Raw genomic sequence first — 27,800 nt, forward strand, 5'->3', positions numbered from 1 at the left:
GCGGAGGGAGTGCGGAGGGTGTGCGGAGGGAGTGCGGAGGGTGTGCGGAGGGAGCGCGGAGGGAGCGCGGAGGGAGCGCGGAGGGAGGGCGGAGGGAGTGCGGAGGGAGTGCGGAGGGAGTGCGGAGGGAGTGCGGAGGGAGCGCGGAGGGAGGGCGGAGGGAGGGCGGAGGGAGTGTGGAGGGAGGGCGGAGGGAGTGCGGAGGGAGTGCGGAGGGAGTGCGGAGGGAGTGCGGAGGGAGGGCGGAGGGAGTGCGGAGGGAGTGCGGAGGGAGTGCGGAGGGAGCGGGGGAGTGCGGAGGGAGCGGGGGAGTGCGGAGGGAGTGCGGAGGGAGTGCGGAGGGAGGGCGGAGGGAGTGCGGAGGGAGGGCGGAGGGAGTGCGGAGGGAGTGCGGAGGGAGCGCGGAGGGAGCGCGGAGGGAGCGCGGAGGGAGCGCGGAGGGAGTGCGGAGGGAGGGCGGAGGGAGGGCGGAGGGAGCGCGGAGGGAGGGCGGAGGGAGTGCGGAGGGAGGGCGGAGGGAGTGCGGAGGGAGGGCGGAGGGAGTGCGGAGGGAGCGCGGAGGGAGCGCGGAGGGAGCGCGGAGGGAGCGCGGAGGGAGTGCGGAGGGAGGGCGGAGGGAGGGCGGAGGGAGTGCGGAGGGAGGGCGGAGGGAGTGCGGAGGGAGCGCGGAGGGAGCGCGGAGGGAGCGCGGAGGGAGCGCGGAGGGAGCGCGGAGGGAGGGCGGAGGGAGTGCGGAGGGAGGACGGAGGGAGTGCGGAGGGAGCGCGGAGGGAGCGCGGAGGGAGCGCGGAGGGAGCGCGGACGGAGTGCGGAGGGAGTGCGGAGGGAGCTCGGAGGGAGCGGGTGTGACCGCCCGAAGTGGCTGTTACTCACAGACATTGGCCGTGCCTTTGGGGATTGGGAGGTAGGAGCCTGCAGTCCAAGGCCGCCCATGGAAACCGTCGTTGCAGCTGCCACAGTCCTGGCCCGTGGTGTTGTGCTCACACTGACAGCTCAGCCTCCCATTCTCCAGGATACAGTTGTTGGCGTGAAGATGGCACCTACACCTGGGGACAGACAAGGACAAGCTGCTTCGGAACACGGTCACTCACTCCGTTCAGGAAAACACTCTGTGTAGAGGCTGTCTGTGTCTCTGCCAACAACAACACCGGGCTCCTCACTCACTCACATTCACAGCAACAGACAGGCCTGTTGCTCATTGTCCGTCTACTCATTCATCATCAGAACCTCAACAACAACAACAACTGTGGGGCAGGGGTGAGCATCATCATCAGCTCAACTGCCCCCTCGCTCCACAGAGAAACTCCCTGCATTTATATAGCACCCGACACAATCTCCAGTTGTCCTGTCACTTTGCAATTTTGTTCAAACACACTGAAGTCCTCAGGAGGCCATGGAAATACCAGTTGTTGTTGTTGTTGTTGTAGTTTCTTGCTGCTCTGAAAGGAAGCTTGTACATTTACGTAGCACCATTAACAGAGGAAACAATCCCGCGGTGATTCCCGGAAGTGATTATGAAACTGAATTTGACACTGAGCCTCGACGGGGGTGGGGAGATATTGAGGGAGGGACTGGACCCCAGGCCAAAGAGAGTGGTTTATGGAGGGTGTCAATGTTGGGGGAGCGAGATGGCGAGACAGGGAGGGGTAGTGGGGGAGTTGGAGAGCTCAGGGTTCAGGCAGCTGAAGGCAGGACAGCCAATACTGAGAGAGAACTTCACTCTCAATGACCTTTGGGAGATTCAGAGAGTCTGATCCAGACCAACCTCCCAGTGAGCAGTGAAGTCCCATCCATCCCCACACGCCCCCCTGCCCCCCCCCGTGACTGAACATTCCCCTCCTTCCCAATGTCTCCTACTGTGTTTGAGTTCCTCTCCTGTGTAACACCCTGAGACATTTCACTGTGTGGAAGGTGCTATGGAAATGCAAATTGGGATTGTTTAATTGATGTGATTGTGTGAGGCCCCAAGTGTTTCAGTGTGTGAACAGTTTCCTCAGTGAATCTGTGCTGATAACATCCAGTCGGCCTGTAACTCAGCACAAAGCTTCCAAATCTGCAGATTGTCCCTTGTACATTTTGCAAATTGGCATTTCTGGGGATATTTTACTAAACTAAGCAAAACGCAGACAGCTCCTTGGAGACAGGGGAAGGGCAGCATCAACATTTTACTGCTGCTGTTCTCTAATTAGTGTTTGAAGATTCTCCAGCACGAAAACTTGGAGTGAGTCTCCCAGAAGCTGACTCTGGAATAATGAGTTAATGGTTAAAGGCCCTGGAGACTGTGGGATGGTGGGATAAGGGACTCACTGTTCTGAATATTCAACACACTGTCAGAATAGTTCACGACATCAGCAACAGCTTTCCCAGATTAAACAGGAACAAACTGTTTCCAGGATCAGGGACCAGCCAGAATCCGATTGAAAAGGGGAGAACGGGGCGATGGGGAATGAGCAGGGAGTGGGATCAACTGAACAAAGCTTTCACTGAGCTAGTACAGACTGAGGGGCTGACTGGCCTTTGCCTGTGCTGCTCGAATCTCTGGCGAGGCAGGGGATTGGCTGTGAGGTGAGCACAGGATCAGATTCTGCTGCCTGATTGGTTGGACTGAGCCAGTCAGCAGGAGCCTCAGAGCAGGCCCAGGGGAATGTGCCCCAGTGCCAAGGCTGTGGGCATACTCCTTCAGGGAAGTTAGCACAGGGACACAGGGCAGTGCTGACCGACTGCGGGAGGCATCACAATCCATCCCTGTTAAACCAGATGTGAACCCTGAGAGCAGGATTCCCGATGTCCAATCACCCAGCACCCTCCAGATGTTGCCCCTGGGAGATTATTCCCGAGGATGTTACCCCGGACAATTCCCACCAGGTTTCCCAGAGTGACTGAGTGTGTTGGGTTTTGATAATGTCATGTGCCCAAAGTTAACCTATAGGATTCCTTCCAGATGTTACCCAGCAGAAGGTTACCCTGTGGTTTATTCCCAGAGAGCGGGGTCCACATGTTCCAGGGTCAAACAGCCTCCACATGTTAATGTGGGACAGTGTTAATCCGGAGTGTCCCCCAGATGGTGACCCCAATGTCCACATGATCATGATCCCAATGGCCCCCAGGGGCCGCTCCCCCACCCCCAGGTGTTCCCCCCCAGGGGCCGCCCCCCCCCACCCACAGGTGTTCCCTCCCAGGGGCCGCCCCCCTACCCCCAGGTGTTCCCCCCCAGGGGCCGCACCCCCCCACCCACAGGTGTTCCCCCCCAGGGGTCACCCCCCCCCCACCCCCAGGTGTTTCCCCCCAGGTGTTTCCCCCCCAGGTGTTCCCCCCCCCAGGTGTTCCCCTCTCCCAGGGGTCACCCTCCCCACCCCCAGGTGTTTCCCCCCCAGGTGTTCCCCCCCAGGGGCCGCCCCCCCCACCCCCAGGTGTTCCCCCCCCAGGGGTCGCCCCCCCTAGGTGTTCCCCCACCAGGTGTTCCCCCCCAGGGATCACACCCCCACCCCCACCCCCAGGTGTTTCCCCCCCAGGTGTTCCCCCCCAGGGGCCGCCCCTCCCACCCCCAGGTGTTTCCCCCCCCCCCCCCAGGGATTGCCCCCACCCCCAGGTGTTTCCCCCCCCCCCCCCCAGGGATTGCCCCCACCCCCAGGGATTGCCCCCACCCCCAGGGGCTGCCCCCAGCCCTGACGCAGTGCCCCCTGGGGCTGGGCCCTAGCCTCAGGAACCCCACGGTGGGGAGTTGGAAAGCTCTCACCTGCCCCGGATGTCCAGGTTGGAGATGGCATAGAAGTATTTGGAGAGGTTCAGGGGGTCGACGCTGGTGGGGCCAGTGGCAGGCCGGAGGAGGCGCAGCCTCAGGTCAGTCACGGTGAAGAAGTCCCTCAGCTCCTTGGTAGTGTCCAGGCGGCTGTACAAGGAGGCCATATCACTGAGCCGGGGTCCCCCGAACAGGGCGAACCGCACTTGGATCTCGAAACGCACCGTCTTCTCCAGCTTCCACACGTAGCCCCTGGAATACTCCTCGGTGCAGATAATGTCCAGGACGGAGGCAGCGGTGAGATCCTGGGCTCTCCGTGACTCCATGCCAAAGGAGTTGAGGCAGTCGACAGCGTAGAACTGATAGGGCTGCCACGTGTGGCCGTGATCGAGAGATTTCTCCAGCACCATCTGCTCTGGCCGGCCCGATTCAAAGGTGATGACAATGTCCTCGGTCAGCTCGATGCTCTTACCCCAGGACAGGGTGAGATTGACCACCAGAGGCTCCGGGAACTGCCTCCACGAGACACTTTGCCAAAAGGTGTTGGGCACCCGGCCCTCATCGTCCACCATCAGCTCGGGCGGGTGGGCAAGCTCAGGCGTACGGGCATCACACTCATTATTGCACATGTACGGGTTCTCCTAGAAACAGAAACAGAGCAGGAGAAGGGTCGGACACTGAGGAAAGCTCCCTCTACATTGTACACCCCCATCAAACACTCCCAGGGACTGGGACAGCACGGGGTCGGACACTGAGGAAAGCTCCCTCTACATTGTACACCCCCATCAAACACTCCCAGGGACTGGGACAGCACGGGGTCTGACACTGGGGAAAGCTCCCTCTACACTGTACACCCACATCAAACACTCCCAGGGACTGGGACAGCACGGGGTCAGACACTGGGGAAAGCTCCCTCTACACTGTACACCCCCATCAAACACTCCCAGGGACTGGGACAGCACGGGGTCTGACACTGGGGAAAGCTCCCTCTACACTGTACACCCCCATCAAACACTCCCAGGGACTGGGACAGCACAGGGTCCCACACTGAGGAAAGCTCCCTCTACACTGTACACCCCCATCAAACACTCCCAGGGACTGGGACAGCACAGGGTCCCACACTGGGGAAAGCTCTCTCTACATTGTACACCCCCCATCAAACACTCCCAGGGACTGGGACAGCACAGGGTCCCACACTGGGGAAAGCTCCCTCTACACTGTACACCCCCATCAAACACTCCCAGGGACTGGGACAGCACAGGGTCCCACACTGGGGAAAGCTCCCTCTACACTGTACACCCCCATCAAACACTCCCAGGGACTGGGACAGCAAGGGGTCCCACACTGAGGAAAGCTCCCTCTACATTGTACACCCCCATCAAACACTCCCAGGGACTGGGACAGCACAGGATCCCACACTGGGGAAAGCTCTCTCTACACTGTACACCTCCATCAAACACTCCCAGGGACTGGGACAGCACGGGGTCTGACACTGGGGAAAGCTCCCTCTACACTGTACACCCACATCAAACACTCCCAGGGACTGGGACAGCACGGGGTCTGACACTGGGGAAAGCTTCCTCTACACTGTACACCCCCATCAAACACTCCCAGGGACTAGGATAGCATGGGGTCTAACACTGGGGAAAGCTCTCTCTACATTGTACACCCCCATCAAACACTCCCAGGGACTGGGATAGCACGGGGTCTGACACTGGGGAAAGCTCCCTCTGCACTGTACACCCCCATCAAACACTCCCAGGGACTGGGACAGCACAGGGTCTGACACTGGGGAAAGCTCCCTCTACATTGTACACCCCCATCAAACACTCCCAGGGACTGGGACAGCACAGGGTCCCACACTGAGGAAAGCTCCCTCTACATTGTACACCCCCCATCAAACACTCCCAGGGACTGCGACAGCGCAGGGTCTGACACTGAGGAAAGCTCCCTCTACATTGTACACCCCCATCAAACACTCCCAGGGACTGGGTCAGCATGGGGTCCCACACTGAGGAAAGCTCCCTCTACATTGTACACCCCCCATCAAACACTCCCAGGGACTGCGACAGCGCAGGGTCTGACACTGAGGAAAGCTCCCTCTACATTGTACACCCCCCATCAAACACTCCCAGGGACTGGGACAGCACGGGGTCTGACACTGGGTAAAGCTCCCTCTACATTGTACACCCCCATCAAACACTCCCAGGGACTGCGACAGCACGGGGTCAGACACTGGGGGAAGCTCCCTCTACATTGTACACCCCCATCAAACACTCCCAGGGACTGGGACAGCACGGGGTCTGACACTGGGGGAAGCTCCCTCTACATTGTACACCCCCATCAAACACTCCCAGGGACTGGGACAGCACGAGGTCTGACTCTGAGGAAAGCTTCCTCTACACTGTACACCCCCATCAAACACTCCCAGGGACTGGGACAGCATGGGGTCTGACTCTGAGGAAAGCTCCCTCTCCAAACTTTTTGATTACAGGAATATTCATTCCCTGTAATGCTCTCTGGTTAAAAGCGAAATGAATGTGTGTGTGTGTTTAATCAGGTTGCAGCGTGGAGTGGACAGTTAGACAGCTGCAGAATGACTTTGCTGCTGGTGCTAATGATTGATGGCAGCTCTCTGACTAAACATAGCCTCACACCATAAAATATTTACACACAGGAATTATAAAACAGCACAGGATTGGGAAAGGAGATGTACGATCTCATTTTGTCCTCACTGGAACTGTGTCCCTGTCTCTGAGTGATTCCCCATCACAACAAAAACATCAGAAACAGGAACATAAGGAGACCATTCATTGAGTCATAGAGATGTACAGCATGGAAACAGACCCTTCGGTCCAACCCGTCCATGCCGACCAGATATCCCAACCCAATCTAGTCCCACCTGCCAGCACCCGGCCCATATCCCTCCAAACCCTTCCTATTCATATACCCATCCAAATGCCTTTTAAATGTTGCAATTGTACCACCCTCCACCACATCCTCTGGCAGCTCATTCCATACACGTACCACCCTCTGTCTGAAAAAGTTGCCCCTTAGGTCTCTTTTATATCTTTCCCCTCTCGCCCTAAACCTATGCCCTCTAGTCCTTGGCTCCCCGACCCCAGGGAAAAGACTTTGTCTATTTATCCTATCCATGCCCCTCATAATTTTGTAAACCTCTATAATGTCACCCCTCAGCCTCTGACGCTCCAGAGAAAACAGCCCCAGCCTGTTCAGCCTCTCCCTGTAGCTCAGATCCTCCAACCCTGGCAACATCCTTGTAAATCTTTTCTGAACCCTTTCAATTATCACAACATCTTTCCAATAGGAGGGAGACCAGAATTGCACGCAATATTCCAACAGTGGGCTAACCAATGTCCTGTACAGCTGCAACATGACCTCCCAACTCCTGTACTCAATACTATGACCAATAAAGGAAAGCATACCAAACGCCTTCTTCACTATCCTATCTACCTGCAACTCCACTTTCAAGGAATTTTGAACCTGCACTCCAAGGTCTCTTTGTTCAGTAACATTCCCTAGGACCTTACCATTAAGTGTATAAATCCTGCTAAGATTTGCTTTCCCAAAATGCAGCACCTCTCATTTATCTGAATTAAACTCCATCTGCCACCTCTCAGCCCATTGGCCCATCTGGTCCAGATCCTGTTGTAATCTGAGGGAACCCTCTTCGCTGTCCACTACACCTCCAATTTTGATGTCATCTGCAAACTTACTAACTGTACCTCTTATAATCGCATCCAAATCATTTATATAAATGACAAAACGTAGAGGACCCAGCACCGATCCTTGTGGCACTCCACTGGTCACAGGCCTCCAGTCTGAAAAACAACCCTCCACCACCACCCTCTGTCTTCTACCTTTGAGCCAGTTCTGTATCCAAATGGCTAGTTCTCCCTGTATTCCGTGAGATCTAACCTTGCTAATCAGTCTCCCATGGGGAACCTTGTCGAATGCCTTACTGAAGTCCATATAGATCACATCTACTGCTCTGCCCTCATCAATCCTCTTTGTTAATTCTTCAAAAAACTCAATCAAGTTTGTGAGGCATGATTTCCCACGCACAAAGCCATGTTAACTATCCCTAATCAGTCCTTGTCTTTCCAAATACATGTACATCCTGTCCCTCAGGATTCCCTCCAACAACTTGCCCACCACCAACGTCAGGCTCACCGGTCTATAGTTCCCTGGCTTGTCCTTATCACCCTTCTTCAACAGTTGCACCACATTTGCCAACCTTCAGTCTTCCAGCACCTCACCTGTGGGACTATCGATGACACAAATATCTCAGTAAGGGGCCCAGCAATCACTTCTCTGGTTTCCCAAAGAGTTCTAGGGTCAGCCTCTCAAATCTGCTGTATCAGACTTGAGAGGCTGTATCCCAGACCGAGAGGGGATCTCATTGAAAGGTACAAGATTCTGCAGCAGTTGATTGGTTCGGTACGAAGAGACTGTGTCCAATGGGAGCGTATCAAAAAACTGGATCCATGACATCCCAGACTGACATCGATGTAACGATGGAACTTGCTCAACCCTCTGTGAGGGCTTTCCACTCATTAACAACACTCTGAGGGAAGGAGTTGTTCCTTATCTCACTCTGGATGGCTGGACCCTGATCCCAAGAATGGATCCAGCTTTTTGATTCGCTTCATGAACCCACCCATACTTCTCTGAACATTAACTTTTACAGGTTTCATCCTTTCAAAAATACTTGATTGTGGTATATTGAGTCCAGGTCGACCTGGACCCAATATACCAACCACTACAGCGGACAGCTGAAACTGACAACCGGAAGCGGCAGGGACAGACCACTATAAACACCGGAGGAAACATCAAAGAAGCGCTTCGCAGGAGGCTCCCAAGCACTGATGATGTCGCCTAGCCAGGGGACGAAACGTTCGCAACAAAACTTCCAGCTCAGCGAAGAGAACCACAACACGATGGATTCAGAGCTGTTCAGGCACAGACCGAGACATCCTGAGGATATAATACACTGCTGTCCCCAACATCAGCAACAGGGAATCAGCCAGACTCCTTTTGGAGGTGATCCGAGCTCCCCTGTTCAAGCTGACTCTGTCTAAAGGCTGTTGCAGTAATCAATTAAACCAATGTCAGTGATAAAGGTGGAGAGGGCGGCAATAAACAGAGATAATAGAGATGAATGAATCGACAATTGTCCCAGCATCGACTGGAGGCATTAGGTAAAGCTGCACATTGGAACAGATTATTCTGAAGTGCCTGTGTAAATTGAATCAAGTGAACATTCCTGACAGCATCATGAGGCTGTGTAAATTCTGAATGAATTCTCCAACACTCCAGATCTGAAGAGCCCCTCAATCACTCTGCCCCTGGATAGAACGATCAGTCCCGTGTCCCAGAGATACAGCCGACAGCTCAATAAAATGTTGTTGTTTAAACAGTCAGGGATCTCAAAGGGAATTATTCTGGGGAATGGGATGTGATCCCACATTGGGAGAGTGGGGGCAGACCCAGAGACTCTCTCACTGTCTCACTTCACCAAACCCTCCAGCTGTTTCTGAGTCTCAATCCTGAACTCTCACACATTTCTCCCCCCGATTTCTGCTGAATTATTCCCCTCGGAACAATCTGTGTCTGGGTCACCTCCACATTCCAATATTCTCCAGCTCAGTCTCTCAGAACAACCCTCCACAAACGTCAGCTCCTCCAAAACTCTGCTCTTTGTACAGACCCTCAGCAAGTCCCACTCACCCCTCACCCACTCTGCTCTCCGAGCAAGACACACTGCAGCCTCTACACCCCCTCCCTATCTCTGTAACCTCCACCAGCCCCTACACCCCCTCCCTATCCCTGTAAACACCTCCAGCACCTACACCCCCTCCCTATCTCTGTAACCCCCTAAAGCCCCTACCCCCCCTCCCTATCACTGTCACCTCCTCCAGCCACTACACCCCCCTCCCTATCTCTATAACCCCCTCCAGCCCCTAGACCCCCTCCCTATCTCTGTAACTCCCGACACACCCTCCATATCGCTGTAACCTTCTCCAACCTCTACACCCCCTCCCTATCCCTGTAACCTCCTACAGCCCCTACACCCCCTCCCTATCTCTGTAAGCCCTTCCAGCCCCTACACCCCCTCCCTATCTCTGTAAACCCCTACAGCCCCTACACCCCCACCCTATCTCTGTAACCCCCTCCAGCCCCTACACCCCCTCCCTATCTCTGTAACCTCCTCCATCCCTTACACCCCCACCCTCCTCTGTAACCCCCTACAGCCCCAACACACCCTCCCTACCTCTGTAACCCTCTCCAGCCCGAATACCCCCTCCCTATCTCTGCATCCCTCTCCAGCCTCTACACCCCCACCCTATCTCTTTAACCCCCTACCGCCCCTACACCCCCTCACTATCTATGTAACCCACTCCAGCCCCTACACCCCCTCCCTATCTCTGTAACCCCCTCCAGCCCCTACACCCCCTCCCTATCTCTGTAAACCCCTCCAGCCCCTACACCCCCTCCCTATCTCTGTAACATACTCCAGCCTCTGCACCCCCTCCCTATCTCTGTAACCCCCTCCAGCCCCTACACCGCCTCCCTATCTCTGTAACCCCCTCCAGCCTCTACATCCCTCCCCATCTCTGTAACCCCCTCCAGCCTCTACACCCCCACCCTATCTCTGAAACCCCCGACAGCTCCTACACCCACACCCTATCTCTTTAACCCCCTACCGCCCCTACACCCCCTCACTATCTATGTAACCCACTCCAGCCCCTACACCCCCTCCCTATCTCTGTAACCCCCTCCAGCCCCTACACCCCCTCCCTATCTCTGTAAACCCCTCCAGCCCCTACACCCCCTCCCTATCTCTGTAACATACTCCAGCCTCTGCACCCCCTCCCTATCTCTGTAACCCCCTCCAGCCCCTACACCGCCTCCCTATCTCTGTAACCCCCTCCAGCCTCTACATCCCTCCCCATCTCTGTAACCCCCTCCAGCCCCTACACCTCCTCCCTATCTCTGAAACCCCCTACACCCCCTCCCGCCCCTATACCCCCTCCCTATCTCAGTAACCCCCTACACCCCCTCCCTATCTCTGTAACCCCCTACACCCCCTCCCTATCTCTGTCACCCCCTCCAGCCCCTACACCCCCTCCCTATCTCTGTAACCCCCTCCATATCCTATACCCCCTCCCTATCACTGTCACCTCCTCCAGCACCTACACCCCTCCCTATCTCTGTCACCCCCTCCAGCCCCTACACCCCCTCCCTATCTCTGTCACCCCCTCCAGCCCCTACACCCCCTCCCTATCTCTGTAACCCCCTCCAGCCCCTACACCCCCTCCCTATCTCTGTAACCCCCTCCAGCCCCTACACCCCCTCCCTATCTCTGTAACCTCCTCCAGCCCCTACACCCCCTCCGTATCTCTGTAACCCCCTCCAGCCCCTACACCCCCTCCGTATCTCTGTAACCCCCTCCAGCCCCTACACCCCTCCCTATCTCTGTAACCCCCTCCAGCCCCTACACCCCCTCCCTATCTCTGTAACCACCTACACCCCCTCCCTATCACTATCACCCACTCCAGCCCCTACACCCCCTCCCTCCCTACCTCCCATGCATTCAGAACCCTGTCCGGAACATTAGAATTCACTCGGTATTTGCTGTTCTTTGAATCACTGTATGAGTTTCTCACACTGTCTCAGTATTATCGAAATGTAGGTCTTTATTGATGTGAAGGAAGTAACATCCATCCCCGGCAGAGGTTAGTGCTGTCTGTGGCTACATCCCGGGCAGGAAAGGGGAATATTTCATTCGAATGGTCATATATTCCAGGCCCAGTCAGTGTCAGTGTGCACAATGAGTGCAGCATCTCAGGAATCAGCCCATTCCCAACTTTACGTTAATTTCCGGAAGTGAATTGTTACCACCTGAAATTGACAAGGTATGTAGTGATGAAGGGCCTGTGATTCTCAGGAACGGTGACACTGGCGAGCTGCCCTGCTTAATGAAGCTAATTGCTGCAGCATTCAGTAATGAAGGTAAATGTTCAAAAAAAAACCATCCTGCAAATTCCTGCCACTTCCCATCAGCAAAAACCAGACACTTCCTGAGAGGGAGTTAGAGTGCCGCACTGTCAGAGGATCAGTGCTGAGGGAGTGCCACACTGTCAGAGGGTCAGTGCTGAGGGAGTGCCGCACTGTCAGAGGGTCAGTGCTGAGGGAGTGCCGCACTGTCAGAGGGTAAGTGCTGGGGGAGTGCCACACTGTCAGAGGGTCAGTGCTGAGGGAGTGCTGCACTGTCAGAGGGTCAGTACTGAGGGAGTGCCGCACTGTCAGAGGGTCAGTGCTGAGGGAGTGCCACACTGTCAGAGGGTCAGTGCTGAGGGAGTGCCGCACTGTCAGAGGGTCAGTACTGAGGGAGTGCCGCACTGTCAGGGGGTCATTACTGTGGGAGTGCCGCACTGTCAGAGGGTCAGTGCTGAGGGAGTGCCGCACTGTCAGACGGTCATAGAACATAGAAGAATACAGCGCAGTACAGGCCCTTCGGCCCTCGATGTTGCGCCGATCCAAGCCCACCTAACCTACACTAGCCCACTATCCTCCATATCCAATGCCCGCTTAAATGCCCATAAAGAGGGAGAGTCCACCACTGCTACTGGCAGGGCATTCCATGAACTCATGACTCGCTGAGTAAAGAACCTACCCCTAACATCTGTCCTATACCTACCCCCCCTTAATTTAAAGCTATGCCCCCTTGTAATAGCTGACTCCATACGTGGAAAAAGGTTCTCATGGTCAACCCTATCTAAACCCCTAATCATCTTGTACACCTCTATCAAGTCACCCCTAAACCTTCTTTTCTCCAATGAAAACAGCCCCAAGTGCCTCAGCCTTTCCTCATACGATCTTTCTACCATACCAGGCAACATCCTGGTAAACCTCCTCTGCACCCGTTCCAGTGCCTCCACATCCTTCCTATAGTATGGCAACTAAAACTGCACACAATACTCCAGATGTGGCCGCACCAGAGTCTTATACAACTGCAACATGACCTCAGTACTCCGGAACTCAATTCCTCTACCAATAAAAGCCAGTACGCCATATGCCTTCCTCACCGCACTATTTACCTGGGTGGCAACTTTCAAAGATTTGTGTACATGGACACCAAGATCCCTCTGCTCATCCACACCACCAAGTATCTGACCATTAGCCCAGTACCCCATCTTTTTGTTACTCTTACCAAAGTGAATCACCTCACACTTACCTAATTGAACTCCATTTGCCACTTTTCTGCCCAGCTCTGCAGCTTATCTATATCCCGCTGTAACCTGCCACATCCTTCCTCACTGTCTACAACTCCTCCGACTTTCGTATCATCCGCAAACTTGCTCACCCAACCTTCTAACCCCTCTTCCAGGTCATTTATAAAAATGACAAACAGCAATGGTCCCAAAACAGATCCTTGCGGAACACCGCTAGTGACGGCACTCCAAGATGAACCTTTACCATCAACTACTACCCTCTGTCCTCTTCCAGCCAGCCAATTCCTAATCCAAACCTCCAACTCACCCTCAATGCCATACCTCCGTATTTTTTGCAGTAGCCTACCATGGGGAACCTTATCAAACGCCTTACTAAAATCCATATACACCACATCTAACGCTTTCCCCTCGTCCACCTCCTTAGTCACCTTCTCAAAGAATTCAATAAGGTTTGTGAGGCACGACCTGCTCTTCACAAAACCATGCTGACTATCCTTGATCACATTATTCCTATCCAGATGTTCATAAATCCTATTCCTTACAATTCTCTCTAAGACTTTGCCCACAACAGAAGTGAGACTCACCGGCTTATAGTTACTAGGGTTATCCCTACTCCCCTTCTTGAACAAGGGAACCACATTTGCTAGCCTCCAATCTTCTGGCACTACTCCTGTAGACAACGAGGACATAAAAATCAAGGCCAATGGCTCTGCAATCTCCTCCCTTGCTTCCCAGAGAATCCTAGGATAAATGCCATCAGGCCCAGGGGACTTATCTATTTTCACCCTTTCCAGAATTTCCAACACCTCTTCTCTACATACCTCAAAGCCATTCATTCTAATTGATTGTGACTCAGTATTCACATCGACAACAATGTCCTGTTCCTGAGTGAATACTGACAAAAAGTATTCATTCAGTGTCTCCCCAATCTCTTCAGCCTCCACACGCAACTTCCCACTACTATCCTTGACTGGACCTATTCCTACCCTAGTCATTCTTTTATTCCTGACATACCTATAGAAAGCCTTAGGGTTTTCCCTAATCCTACCAACTAAGGACTTTTCATGTCCCCTCCTTGCTGCTCTTAGCTCTCTCTTCAGGTCCTTCCAGGCTACCTTATAACTCTCAATCGCCCCAATTGAACCTTCACGCCTCATCTTTACATAGGCCGCCCTCTTCCATTTAACAAGGGATTCCAATTCCTTATTAAACCACGGCTCCCTCACACGACCCTTTCCTCCCTGCCTGACAGGTACATACTTATCAAGGACACTCAATAGTTTCTCCTTGAACAAGCTCCACATATCAATTACGCCCGTGCCTTGAAGCCTACTTTTCCAAGCCACGCATCCTAAGTCATGCCTCACCGCATCATAATTTCCCTGCCCCCAGCTATAACTCTTGCCCTGTAGTGCACACTTATCCCTCTCCATCACTAGAGTAAAAGTCACCGAATTGTGGTCACTGTCCCCAAAGTGCTCACCTACCTCTAATTCGAACACCTGGCCTGGTTCGTTACCCAGAACCAAATCCAGTATGGCCTCACCTCTCATTGGCCTATCTACATATTGTGTCAGGAAACCCTCCTGCACACATTGGACAAACACCGACCCATCTAATGAACTCGAGCTATAGCTTTCCCAATCAATATCAGGAAAGTTAAAGTCCCCCATAACAATCACCCTATTACTTTCACTCTTCTCCTGAATCATCCTCGCAATCCTTTCTTCTACATTTCTAGGACTATTAGGAGGCCTGTAAAAAACTCCTAACAAGGTGAGCTCACCTTTCCTATTCCTAACCTCAACCCAAACTACCTCAGATGGCGAGTCTTCATCCATCGTCCTTTCCACCGCTGTAATACGATCTTTGACAAGCAATGCCACACCTCCCCCTCTTTTACCCCCACCTCTGACCCTACTAAAACATTTAAATCCTGGAACCTGCAACAGCCAATCCTGTCCCTGTTCTAGCCATGTCTCCGTAATAGCCACAACATCGAAGTCCCAGGTACCAACCAACGCTGCAAGTTCACCTACCTTATTTCGTATACTTCTTGCATTGAAGTATACACACTTCAAGCCACTTTCCTGTTTACAGGCACCCTCCTTTGAGATTGATGCCATGTTCCTAACCTCCCTACACTCCAGGTCCTGCACCCTAAAGCTACAGTCTAGGTTCCCATGCCCCTGCAGAGTTAGTTTAAACCCCCCCCAAGAGCACTAGCAAACCTCCCCCCAAGGATACTGGTGCCCCTCAGGTTCAGGTGTAGATCATCCTGTTTATAGAGGTCCCACCTTCCCCAGAAAGAACCCCAGTTATCCAAATACCGGAATCCCTCCCTCCTGCACCGTCCCTGTAGCCACGCATTTAACTGTTCTCTCTCCCTATTCCTCGACTCTTTATCACGTGGCACGGGTAACAAACCAGAGACAACAACTCTGTTTGTTCTAACTCTGAGCTTCCAACCTAGCTCCCTGAAAGCCTGCCTAACATCCTCGGCACTCCTCCTACCTATGTCATTGGTGCCAATGTGGACCACGACTTTGGGCTGCTCCCCCTCCCCCTTAAGGACCCGGAAAACACGATCAGAGACGTCACGTACCCTTGCACCTGGGAGGCAACATACCAAACGTGAGTCTCTCTCGTTCCCACAAAACCGCCTATCTGTGCCCCGAACTATCGAGTCCCCAATTACTATTGCTCTGCTCTTCTCCACCCTTCCCTTCTGAGCAACGGGGACAGGCTCCGTGCCAGAGGCCTGAGCCCCGTTACTTACCCCTGGTAAGTCCCCCCCTCCCAAAAGTATCCAAAACGGTATACTTGTTCTTGAGGGAAATGGCCGCTGGGGGTCCCTGCACTGGCTGCTTCCTCCCAGTCCCCCTCACTGTCACCCATCTGTCTGCCATCTTTGGAGTTACTACTTCCCTAAAGCTCCTATCTATGACCCCTCTGCCTCCCGAATGATCCTAAGTTCATCCAACTCCAGCTCCAGTTCCCTAACACGGTCTTGGAGGAGCTGGAGATGGGTGCACTTCCTGCAAGTGTAATCAGCAGGGATGACCATGGCATCCCTCACCTCAAACATGTTGCAAGAGGAACATTGCACTGCCTTCACTGCCAGTACTGAGGGAGTGCCGCACTGTCAGAGTGTCAGCACTGAGGGAGTGCTGCACTGTCAGAGGGTCAGTGCTGAGGGAATGCCGCACTGTGAGAGGGTCAGTGCTGAGGGAGTGCCGCACTGTCAGAGGGTCAGTGCTGAGGGAGTGGCAATAGACAATAGGTGCAGGAGTAGGCCATTCTGCCCTTCGGGCCAGCACCACCATTCAATATGATCATGGCTGATCATTCCTAATCAGTATCCTGTTCCTGCCTTATCTCCATAACCCTTGATTCCACTATCTTTGAGAGCTCTATCCAACTCTTTCTTAAATGAATCCAGAGACTGGACCTCCACTGCTCTCTGGAGCAGAGCATTCCACACAGCCACCACTTTCTGGGTGAAGAAGTTTCTCCTCATCTCTGTCCTAAATGGTCTACCCCGTATTTTTAAGCTGTGTCCTCTGGTTCGGCACTAACCCATCAGTGGAAACATGTTTCCTGCCTCCAGAGTGTCCAATCCTTTAATAATCTTATATGTCTCAATCATATCCCCTCTCAGTCTTCTAAACTTAAGGGTATACAAGCCCAGTCGCTTCAGTCTTTCAGTGTAAGGTAATCCCACCATTCCAGGAATTGACCTCGTGAACCTACGCTGCACTCGCTCAATAGCCAGAATGTCTTTCCTCAAATTTGGAGACCAGAACTGCACACAGAGTGCCGCACTGTCAGTGGGTCAGTGCTGAGGGAGTGCTGCACTGTCCGAGAGTCAGTGCTGAGGGAGTGCCGCACTGTCGGAGGGTCAGTACTGAGGGAGTGCTGCACTGTCAGAGGGTCAGTGCTGAGGGAGTGGGCACTGTCAGAGGGTCAGTGCTGAGGGATTGCCGCACTGTCAGAGGGTCAGTGTTGAGGGAGTGCCACACTGTCAGAGGGTCAGTGCTGAGGGAGTGCCACACTGTCAGAGGGTCAGTGTTGAGGGAGTGCCACACTGCCTCAGGAAGATGAATTTGTTTGATGCCGTGTGACAATTTCCTGGGATAATACACTGTGAATCCATTTCACAATAAAATATTTCAGATTTTGTGTTCTGCGCTGAGGGAGTTTGTTTCCTAACCTGGGAGTAAATCATTCTCTGGGAACAGCCCTGAGAGTAGCACTGTGTTCCCATTCTGTCCCAAATAAGATTATTGGGGTTGGAGGGGAAAACTGGCAAAGTCTGATTGGATAAATAGACGAGCAGATACAGCAACAAGTAAATTTTAAACAAATTACATAAAATAATCCGTTGAAACACATTACACTGAAAACCAAACACTGCAGGGAAACAGATCAATCTGTGGATGCCTAAAGAAGTGAACCATGTATTGGATTAAACCGAGAGGATTCCAATGTTTGAAAGAATGTTCATAAGGATTTTGTGTGTTTTAGAAACCAGCAAAGAATGGCCAGACATGGATGAGAATGGAAAATAGAATATCAAGTAAACCAGCTCAGAGAGTGAACCAGATGACTGGAACTTTTATCAAGATATAGAGAGAGGTAATGAATATTGTCTCTTTGAGATTGAAATGGGAAAAAATTCTCTTGAGCAAGAGGGAGCAGGAGAGATATAAACCAATACATTGCATTTGTCTTGTGGAAGATACTACAACATTGTAAAAATAGAAGTAATTGAGAAATTAATTCAAATGAGGAACATCAAGTCATTAATGTCATCAGAGAATGAGTTTGCAAAAAGTGCTCCTTAAATATTCCAGCGCTGCCCAGTGCCTTGAAGCATGCGTCACCCTCTTTGTCTCAAATTGACCCATTGAACCACAGAAATGATACAGTGTAGAAGGTGGCCATTCGGCCCAGCTTGTCCGTGCTGACCCAAAGACACCCAGATGCCCTTTCTAATCCCATCTTCCTGCACATGGCCCATAGCCCTGCAGCTTACAGCACTGACGGTGCAAATCTTAGCAAGTGTTTCTGGTCTCTGCCTCCATCACCAACTCAGGCAGTGAATTCCAGCCACCCACCACTCTCTGTGGAAAAGGGTGTTCCTCATGTCCCTCTGATCCTTCTGCCACTTCATTTGAATTAATGACCCAATGGTTTTTGAACTCTCTGCCACGGGAAACAGGTTCCTCCTGTCTATTCGATCTCTGTCCCTCACAATGTTGGATACCGCGATCACTTCACCCCTCAGCCTTCTCTATTGCAAGGAAAACACCCCAAACCCCTCCAATCTCTCGTCACAGTTACAATTCTCCAGCCCTGGCAACATTCCAGTAAACCTTCTCTCTCTCTCCCCCTCCAGTGATCGTATCGTTCCTATAATGTGGTGACCAGAACTGCGCACAATACTCCAACTCTGACCTCACCAGTCTCTGAGACAGTTTCAGCACGACATCCTGACCTTTGTATTCTCTCCCTTTACCAATGAAGGAGAGCAGTCCATATGCCTCTATCCAACCTTATCTCCCTGTACAGCTCCCTTTCAGAACCTGGGCAGTTGTACAGTGTCCCCACTTCTGATCACCCACTGACTATTCACAAACTGCTGGCTAGTCTTGGGGTTTTTTTTTAATGTTAATGACCATTCGATTCTGATATTCTCTCTGTGCTAGCCTTATTTTCCTCTTCATTTCCTTTGCACCTTGTTACATTTGACGAGGTTCCTGCTTGAAGAATTGAATACATCCTCCTTCCTCTGTTTTTGTTTATCCCAGGAAGCCTGCTTTTCACTCCCTCACCTTCCTCCTTCACCTTCCCTCTTGTTGGAATGTTCCTGTGTTTCTGAAACTTCTCTCCTTTGGAAAGGTGGCCTGTTGTTCAGCTGCAGTTTCTCCTGTTCAGTTTCTGGTTCCATTCCCCCCAGCTCCATCCCTTCACATCCCATTAAAGTTTCTCTTGCTCCAACTGACATCTCTTTCAAATCGCTCCACCGTATGCAGCATTACTCGGTTCAAGCTGTTCCTGTTTCTGACATAGTGGTTAGGTTAGCTCAGTTGGCTGGACAGTTGCTTCATGATGCTAACACTGTGGGTTCAATGCCCATCACCAGCTGAGATTACCATGAAGGGCTCTCCTTCTCAATCTGTCCCCTGTCCTGAGGCATGGTGACCCTCAGGTTAAACCAGCATCAGCCATCTCTCTGTCTCTAATGAGAGAGCAGCCCTTTGGTCTGGTCAGACTATGGCAATACAACAACGTTCCTTATATCGAAAGGGTCAGCTCCATTTTCTCTGGGTGACAAAAACCAGCCCTGCCAATGATGCCCACACCCCCCGAATTGATTTAATAACGAAACGACAGGTTTAAGTCAACATCTTGCCAGGGAGCTCGATGGGATTTGCAGCGTTGGAATTTAATTACAAAGAATGTGAGCTGGCAGAAATGAATGTTTGTTCAAGTTAATGAAAGCCAGCACTCTGCACCTGGTGTTTGTGTCTAAACATTTCAATAATGAGAAGACCAGGGGGAGGTTTCAGAGATCAGAAAGCAGGCTGGGGTTGGAATGAGAATTTACAGTGAATTTTCACCATGCAGTCAGCTTGCTTCACACTATTGATAAGATCCTGTGTAAATCCATCCTCCTCAATCTCTATCAGCTTTCACTAAACAGGCAGTGTCCATTCTTAAACCTTCCATCCCCAACTGGGGCCTTCCCTCAAATGAAACCTGTCCAATAAAGTGACTTCTCCCCAGCCTGGTCTGCTGCGTGTCCCCAGCTCATGGAGGCTCAGGACAGTGAAAGTGTTTCACTTCAATCAGCACGGCTTCATCAACAGGAGCTCACACCCAACACATTGTTCAAATTCTTTAAGAAGGTAACAAGCGAGTTAGACAAAGGAGAGCCAGTGGATGTGATCGTATTGGATTTCCAAAAGGCCTTTGACAAGGCGGTGCTCAGGAAGCTGTGAAATAAGATAAGAGCCCGTGGTGTTAGGGGGAATGTACTGGCATCAATAGGAATTGGCTGACTGGCAGAAGGCAGAGAGTGGGGATAAAGGGGTCTCTTTCAGGATGGCAGCTGGTAACAAGTGGAGTTCCACCGAGGGCAGTGTTGGGACCACAACTGTTCCCGTTATGTATTAACAATCTGGACGGAGGAACTGAGAATGTTGTTGGAAAGTTGGCAAATGAGACAGAGGTAGGTGGAGGGACGGGTAGTGTTGAGGAATTGGGGAGAATGCAGAAGGACTTGGACAGGTTGGGAGAGATGGCAAAGAAGTGGCAGATGGAATATAATGTGGGAAAGTGTGAGATCATGCACTTTGAAAGGAAGAATAGAGGCTTAGACTATTTTCTAAATGGGACAAGTCTTTAGAATTCTGAAACACAAAGTGACTAAGTCCTAGTTCAGGATTCTCTGTTTATTCAATCATGAGGGTCATGGATAAGGTAAATAGAAACGGTCTTTTCCCTGGGGGTGGGGGAGTCCAGAACTAGAGGGCATAGGTTTAAGGTGAGAAAGGAAAGATTTAAAAGGGACGTAAGGGGCAACTTTTTTGCATAGAGGGTGGTACGGGTATGGAATGAGGACGTGGTGGAGGCTGGTACAATTGCAACACATTGAAAAGGCATTTGGATGGGTATAAGATTAGGAAGGGTTTGGAGGGATATGGACCAAGTGCTGGCAAATGGGACTAGGCTAATTTAGGTCTATGGTAGGCGTGGACACGTTGGACCGAAGGGTCTGTTTCTGTGTTGTACATCTCTATGACTCTAACATGTAGGTTCAGTTAGGAAAGCAGGTGCAATGTTAGCATTGATTTCAAGAGGGCTAGACTACAAGAGCAGAGATGTATTGCTGAGGCTGTATGAGACTGTGGTCAGACTCCATTTGAAGATTAAGAGCAGTTTTGGGCCCCATATCTATGAAAGGATGAGCTGCTGTTGGAGGGGGTCCAGACGAGGTTCATAACAATGATCCCAGGGATAAAGAGGGTGTGAGGACACTGAGTCTGTACTCGATGGAGTTTAGAGGGATGAATGAGAGGCCTAGAACAAAGAACAAAGAAAATTTACAGCCCAGGAACAGACCCTTCGGCCCTCCAAGCCTGAGCTGATCCAAAACCACTGTCTAGACTTATCGCCCAATCCCTAAGCATCTGTATCCCCCTGCTCCCCACCTACTCATGCATCTGACCAGATGTATCTTAAATGAATCTACCGTGCCTGTCTCTACCACCTCTGCTGGCAACGTGTTCCAAACACCCACCACCCTCTGTGTAAAACACTTGCCACATGTATCTCCCTTAAACGTTTCACCTCTCACCTTGAAAGCATTACCTCCCATCACCCTGGGAAAACGCTTATCTCTATCTACCCTGTCTATACCCTTCATGATTCTGATTGAGGTCCACAGGTCCCCTCTCAATCTCCTTTTTTCTAATGAAAACAATCCTAACCTATTCAACCTCTCTTCATAGCTAGCACCTTCCATACCAGGCAACATTCTCATAAACCTTCTCTGCACCCTCTCCAAAGTGTCCACATCCTTTTGGTAATGTGGTGACCAGAACTGTACACAGTATTCGAAATGCGGCCGAACCAATGTCTTGTACAATTTTAACATGACTTGCCAGTTCTGATACTCAATACCCCGTTCAATGAAGGCAAGCATATTATATGCCTTCTTGACCACTCTATCCACCTGTGCAGCAACCTTCAGGGTACAATGGACCTGAACTCCCAGATCTCTCTGCCCATCAACTTTTCCCAAGGCTCTTCCATTCATTGTATAATTCGCTCTAGAACGAGACTTCCCAAAATGCCTCACCTCACATTTGTCTGGATTGAACTCCATCTTCCACTTCTCCACCCAACTCTCCAGTCTATCTATATCTTCCTGTATTCTCTGACAGTCCCTTATGCTTTCTGCTACTTCACAATTTTTGTGTCATCTGCAAACTTGCTGATCATACCAACAGTGCCCTCTTCCAGATCATTTATGTATATCACAAACAACAGTGGCCCCAACACTGACCCCTGTGGAACACCACTGGTCACCTTTCTCCATTTCGAGAAACCCCCTTCAACTACTACTCTCTGTCTCCTGTTGCTCAACCAGTTCTTTATCCACCGAGCTAGAACACCCTGCACACCATGTGACTTCACTTTCTCCATTAGTCTACCATGGGGAACCTTATCAAACACCTTACTAAAGTTCATGTGTATGACATCTACAAACCTTCCTTCATCTATCAACTTGGTCACTTCCTCAAAGAACTCTATTAAGTTGGTAAGGCACGATCTCCCCCGCACAAAACCATGTTGCCTATCACTGATAAGCCCATTATTTTCCAAATATAAATAGATCCTATCCCTCAGTACCTTCTCCAGCAACTTTCCCACCACTGACGCCAGGCTCACTGGTTTGTAGTTACCTGGGATATCCCTACTATCCTTCTTGTACAGGGGGACAACATGAGCAACCCTCCAGTCCTCTGGCACCTCACCTGTGTTTAAGGATGTTACAAAGATATCTGTCAGGGCCCCAGCTATTTCCTGTCTCGCCTCCCTCAGCAACCTGGGATAGATCCCATCCGGTCCTGGGGATTTGTCCACCTTAATAACCTCTAGCCTACCGAACACATCTTCCCTACCTATGTCAATGTGATCCAGACGAATCAAACTTCTATCTCTAATCTCAAGATTCATCATGTCCCTCTCCTCAGTGAACACTGATGCAAAGTAATCATTCAGAATCTCACCCATTCTCTCAGGTTCAACACACAGCCTTCCTTCATTATCATTTAGTGGACCAATCCCTTCTCTAGTTACCCACTTGCTTCTTATATAAGAATAAAAGGCTTTGGGATTCTCCTTAATTCTGCTCAATGAAGCTATTTCCTGATCCCTTTTAGCCCGCTTGATTCCTCATTTAAGATTGGTCCTACTCTCCTGATATTCCTCCAGGGCCCGTTATGTTCTTAGCTGCCTGGACCTTATGTACACTTCCCTTTTCCTCTTGGCTAGTTGTACAATTTCTCCTGCCATCCACGGTTCACGAATCTTGCCCTTTCCTATCCCTTGTATTCAACGGGACATGCCTATCCTGCACTATCTTTAATCTATTTTTGAAAGCCTCCCACATCTCAAATTTGGACTTCCCTTCAAATAGCTGTGTCCAATCTACAGTTCTGAGCTTCTGCCTAATTTTGATACAATTGGCCCAGTTTAATACTCTTCCCTTAGGACCACTCTCATCTTTATCTCCGAGTATTCTAAAACTTACAGAATTGTGGTCACCGTTCCCAAAGAAATCCCCCACCGCAACTTCTACCACCTGTCCTGGCTCGTTCCCCAGTATCAGGTCCAATATGGCCCCTTCCCTCATCGAACTATTGACATCCTGCTCTAGAAATCTCCCCAGGACATTTCATATAAATTCTACTCCATCCAGACCTCTGACACTAAGTGTATCCCAGTCAATGTTGGGAAAATTAAAATCTCCATCACCACTACCCTATTGCCTCTACATCTTTCCATAATCTGTTTACCTATTTGTTCTTCTACCTCATGCTCACCGTTGGGAGGCCTGTAATACAGCCCCAACAATGTAACTGCACCCTTCTTATTTCTCAGCTCCACCCATAATGCCTCCCTACCCAAGACCGCCATAGTGTCCTCCTTTAGCACGGCCATGATATCGTCCCTGACCAGCAATACAACTTCACACCCTCTTTTACTTCCCTCCCTGTCCTGTCTGAAGTGTCTATATCCTGGAACATTTCGGCCTGGATAGAGTGGACATGGAGAAGATGTTTCCACCAGTCGGAGAGACACAGCCTCCGGGTGAAGGGACAACTCTTTAGAACTGAGCTAAGGACGAATTTCTTCACCCAGAAGCTGGGGAGTCTGTGGAACTCATTACCTCAGAGGGCTGGGGAGGCCAAGTCACTGAGTATATTTAAGACAGAGATAGACAGGTTTCCTGATCAGGACGGGATCACGGATTAATGGGAGATGGCAGAAGAATGGGATTGAGAAATATATCGGCCATGATCAAATGGTGAAGCAGATTCGATGGGTTGAATAGCCCAATTCTGCTCCGATATTTATGGTCTATGGTCTAATACACGGGCCAGGAGGGGTTCAGGAAGAAAGATGATGAAAGGAACAAATGTTAGCAATTAAAGCCAAGGAGAAACAAACAATGTTTATCGACACATCAGGAGCAAGAGCTTAAAGTCAGAAACATTCAGGGAAGAGGCCTGAGAGGAGACAGTGCGTGTGCAGAGGGAATGACAAGGTCGCGTTCTGAATGAAGACATTGTTTTCTCCACACGGACAGAGGGGCAGTGAGAACGGTGCTGTTCACCAGGAAAAGGGGGAGATAGCGGATGGGGAAACATAACGAGATCTTCCACATCCTGAAAAACATGGATCGATCCCCAGGACAGGATGAGCAGTGGCTCAGGATGTAACCCTCTGACAGTGCGGCACTCCCTCAGTACTGACCCTCTGACAGTGCAGCACTCCCTCAGCACTGACCCTCTGACAGTGCGGCACTCCCTCAGTACTGACCCTCTGACAGTGTGGCACTCCCTCAGCACTGACCCTCTGACAGTGCGGCACTCCCTCAGTACTGACCCTCTGACAGTGTGGCACTCCCTCAGCACTGACCCTCTGACAGTGCGGCACTCACTCAGCACTGACCCTCTGACAGTGCAGCACTCCCTCAGCACTGACCCTCTGACAGTGCGGCACTCCCTCAGTACTGACCCTCTGACAGTGCGGCACTCCCTCAGTACTGACCCTCTGACAGTGCGGCACTCCCTCAGTACTGACCCTCTGACAGTGCGGCACTCCCTCAGTACTGACCCTCTGACAGTGCGGCACTCCCTCAGCACTGACCCTCTGACAGTGCGGCACTCCCTCAGCACTGACCCTCTGACAGTGCGGCACTCCCTCAGCACTGACCCTCTGACAGTGCGGCACTCCCTCAGCACTGACCCCCTGACAGTGCAGCACTCCCTCAGTACTGACCCTCCAACAGTGCGGCACTCCCTCAGCACTGACCCTCTGACAGTGCAGCACTCCCTCAGTACTGACCCTCTGACAGTGCAGCACTCCCTCAGTACTGACCCTCTGACAGTGCGGCACTCCCTCAGCACTGACCCTCCGACAGTGCGGCACTCCCTCAGCACTGACCCTCTGACAGTGCGGCACTCCCTCAACACTGACCCTCTGACAGTGCGGCACTCCCTCAACACTGACCCTCTGACAGTGCGGCACACCCTCAACACTGACCCTCTGACAGTGCGGCACTCCCTCAGCACTGACCCCCTGACAGTGCAGCAATCCCTCAGCACTGACCCTCTGACAGTGCGGCACTCCCTCAGCACTGACCCACTGACAGTGCGACACTCCCTCAGCACTGACCCTCTGACAGTGCGGCACTCCCTCAGCACTGACCCCCTGACAGTGCAGCACTCCCTCAGCACTGACCCTCTGACAGTGCAGCACTCCCTCAGCACTGACCCTCCAACAGTGCAGCACTCCCTCAGCACTGACCCTATGACAGTGTGGCACTCCCTCAGTACTGACCCACCGACAATGCGGCACTCCCTCAGTACTGACCCTCTGACAGTGTGGCCCTCCCTCAGTACTGACCGTCCGCCAGTGCATTACTCCCTCAGTACTGACCCTCCGCCAGTGCATCACTCCCTCAGTACTGACCCTCTGACAATGCAGCACACCCTCAGTACTGACCCTCTGACAATGCAGCACTCCCTCAGCACTGACCCTCTGACAATGCAGCACTCCCTCAGTACTGACCCTCTGCGAGTGCAGTTCTCCCTCAGTACTGACCCTCTGACAATGCGACACTCCCTCAGCACTGACCCTCTGACAGTGCAGCACTCCCTCAGTACTGACCCTCTGACAGTGCAGCACTCCCTCTGCACTGACCCACTGACAGTGCGGCACTCCCTCAGTACTGACCCTCTGACAGTGCGGCACTCCCTCAGTACTGACCCTCTGACAGTGCGGCACTCCCTCAGCACTGACCCTCTGACAGTGCGGCACTCCCTCAGTACTGACCCTCTGACAGTGCGGCACTCCCTCAGCACTGACCCTCTGACAGTGTGGCACTTCCTCAGTACTGACCCTCTGACAGTGTAGCACACCCTCAGTACTGACCCTCTGACAATGCAGCACTCCCTCAGCACTGACCCTCTGACAGTGCGGCACTCCCTCAGTACTGACCCTCTGACAGTGCGGCACTCCCTCAGTACTGACCCTCTGACAGTGCGGCACTCCCTCAGCACTGACCCTCTGACAGTGCGGCACTCCCTCAGTACTGACCCTCTGACAGTGCGGCACTCCCTCAGCACTGACCCTCTGACAGTGTGGCACTTCCTCAGTACTGACCCTCTGACAGTGTAGCACACCCTCAGTACTGACCCTCTGACAATGCAGCACTCCCTCAGCACTGACCCTCTGACAGTGTGGCACTCCCTCTGGGTTTCTCTGTGATTTTCAGACTGATTTATTTGTTGGCGTGGGTCTTAAACCTGGGCCTTATTTTCTGTCTCTTGTTGTGTTTGATATTAAATGTGTGGCAGGGAGGGGGAGGGGTAAAACAGAGGAGGGTCAACGGGAGACGGACAGGAAATGGAACTGAGATCTCATTACTCAAACAAAAATAATCTATTGATTGATGAGAGGGTCAGGGGTCAGTCAGTCATTGCAACAACAAGATGAAATCATTCTTCAGTCATCTTGTCTCTCAGTTCATGACATTCCCAAAGGGAATCGCTCCATCAGGGATTCTGCTCCAGGCGGATCGAGCCAGGTCAGGGTGAATATCCAGGCAGTTGTCCAGGGGTGGTGGGGGAGGGGGAGTGGGTAGGGAGGGGGATATTGGTCGGGGTCCGGGTTAATGGAGGGAGGGGGGAGTGGGTAGGGAGGGGGATATTGGTCGGGGTCCGGGTTAATGGAGGGAGGGGGGAGTGGGAAGTGGGTAGGGAGGGAGATATTGGTCAGAGTCTGGGTTAATGAGGAGGATGTCCACAGCCCCAGCTGGAACCCTGGTCTCAGGTCACTGTTCCCTCACAGTGTTCCAGGGGAATGGACTGTGAGATTCCAGAGTGAATATTTGGATTATAATCCCAGCCTCAAATAAACTGCCTTCCAACAGGGAAAACCTGAGGGAATCCCAGAAATTTACAGCTCAGAGACGTCCATTCAGCCCATCATGTCAAATTAAAGTCCTTTGGAATTGGGGGATAGGAACCAAGGCCAGGTCTAGGGATAATTGGACAGACTTTGAAAGAGCTGGCAGGGACACAATGGAACGAACAGCCTCATCCTGTGCTGTCTGATTGTTGGAACAGTAGACAGAGAAATGGATCCTGATATTAACAATCACAAAGGCATGTAGTTATTGTTTCCACCTTCATTAGAATGTCCTGTTGTATTCGCTCCTTACCAACACCGCCTGTGTGGAAAATTACTTCCTTGTTTGGAAAGAGTTCTGGAATATCACGAGGTACTGATCGCTCATATGGAAATGAAAGTCTTTGTTTGAAAGATGAGACCCAGAAATCCCCACATTCACCAGCTGTCACGACTCAATTGGATTTTCATAATTGGTGCTGGGATTCAGAAATAATTGGTTGTCAGCCTTTTAGCCGAGCAAGTCCAGGAGTGTGTTTCAACAGAAATGTGATGATTCTCCCTTAAAGTCGACAGTCCCTGACAGC

General features: G+C 51.8%; 1 protein-coding gene across 3 annotated transcripts in view; it reads right to left on the reverse strand.

The window, feature by feature from the left end:
* Positions 1-865: 865 nt before the first annotated feature.
* LOC122548752 (netrin-G1-like) overlaps positions 866-27,800 on the reverse strand; it is a 140,188-nt gene continuing 113,253 nt past the window's right edge. For all 3 annotated transcript variants that reach the window (XM_087990246.1, XM_087990247.1, XM_087990248.1), the window contains exons 4-5: positions 3,737-4,380; positions 866-1,046 (exon numbers count right to left, since the gene is read on the reverse strand). In XM_087990246.1, the coding sequence (XP_087846372.1) occupies positions 866-1,046; positions 3,737-4,380 (825 nt within the window). The remainder of the gene's footprint in view (positions 1,047-3,736; positions 4,381-27,800) is intronic.

The sequence above is a fragment of the Chiloscyllium plagiosum genome, unplaced genomic scaffold, assembly GCF_037043375.1.
Source record: "Chiloscyllium plagiosum isolate Xiang-an unplaced genomic scaffold, Cpla_swu_hap1 HiC_scaffold_9, whole genome shotgun sequence".
Taxonomy (NCBI): Eukaryota; Metazoa; Chordata; class Chondrichthyes; order Orectolobiformes; family Hemiscylliidae; genus Chiloscyllium; species Chiloscyllium plagiosum.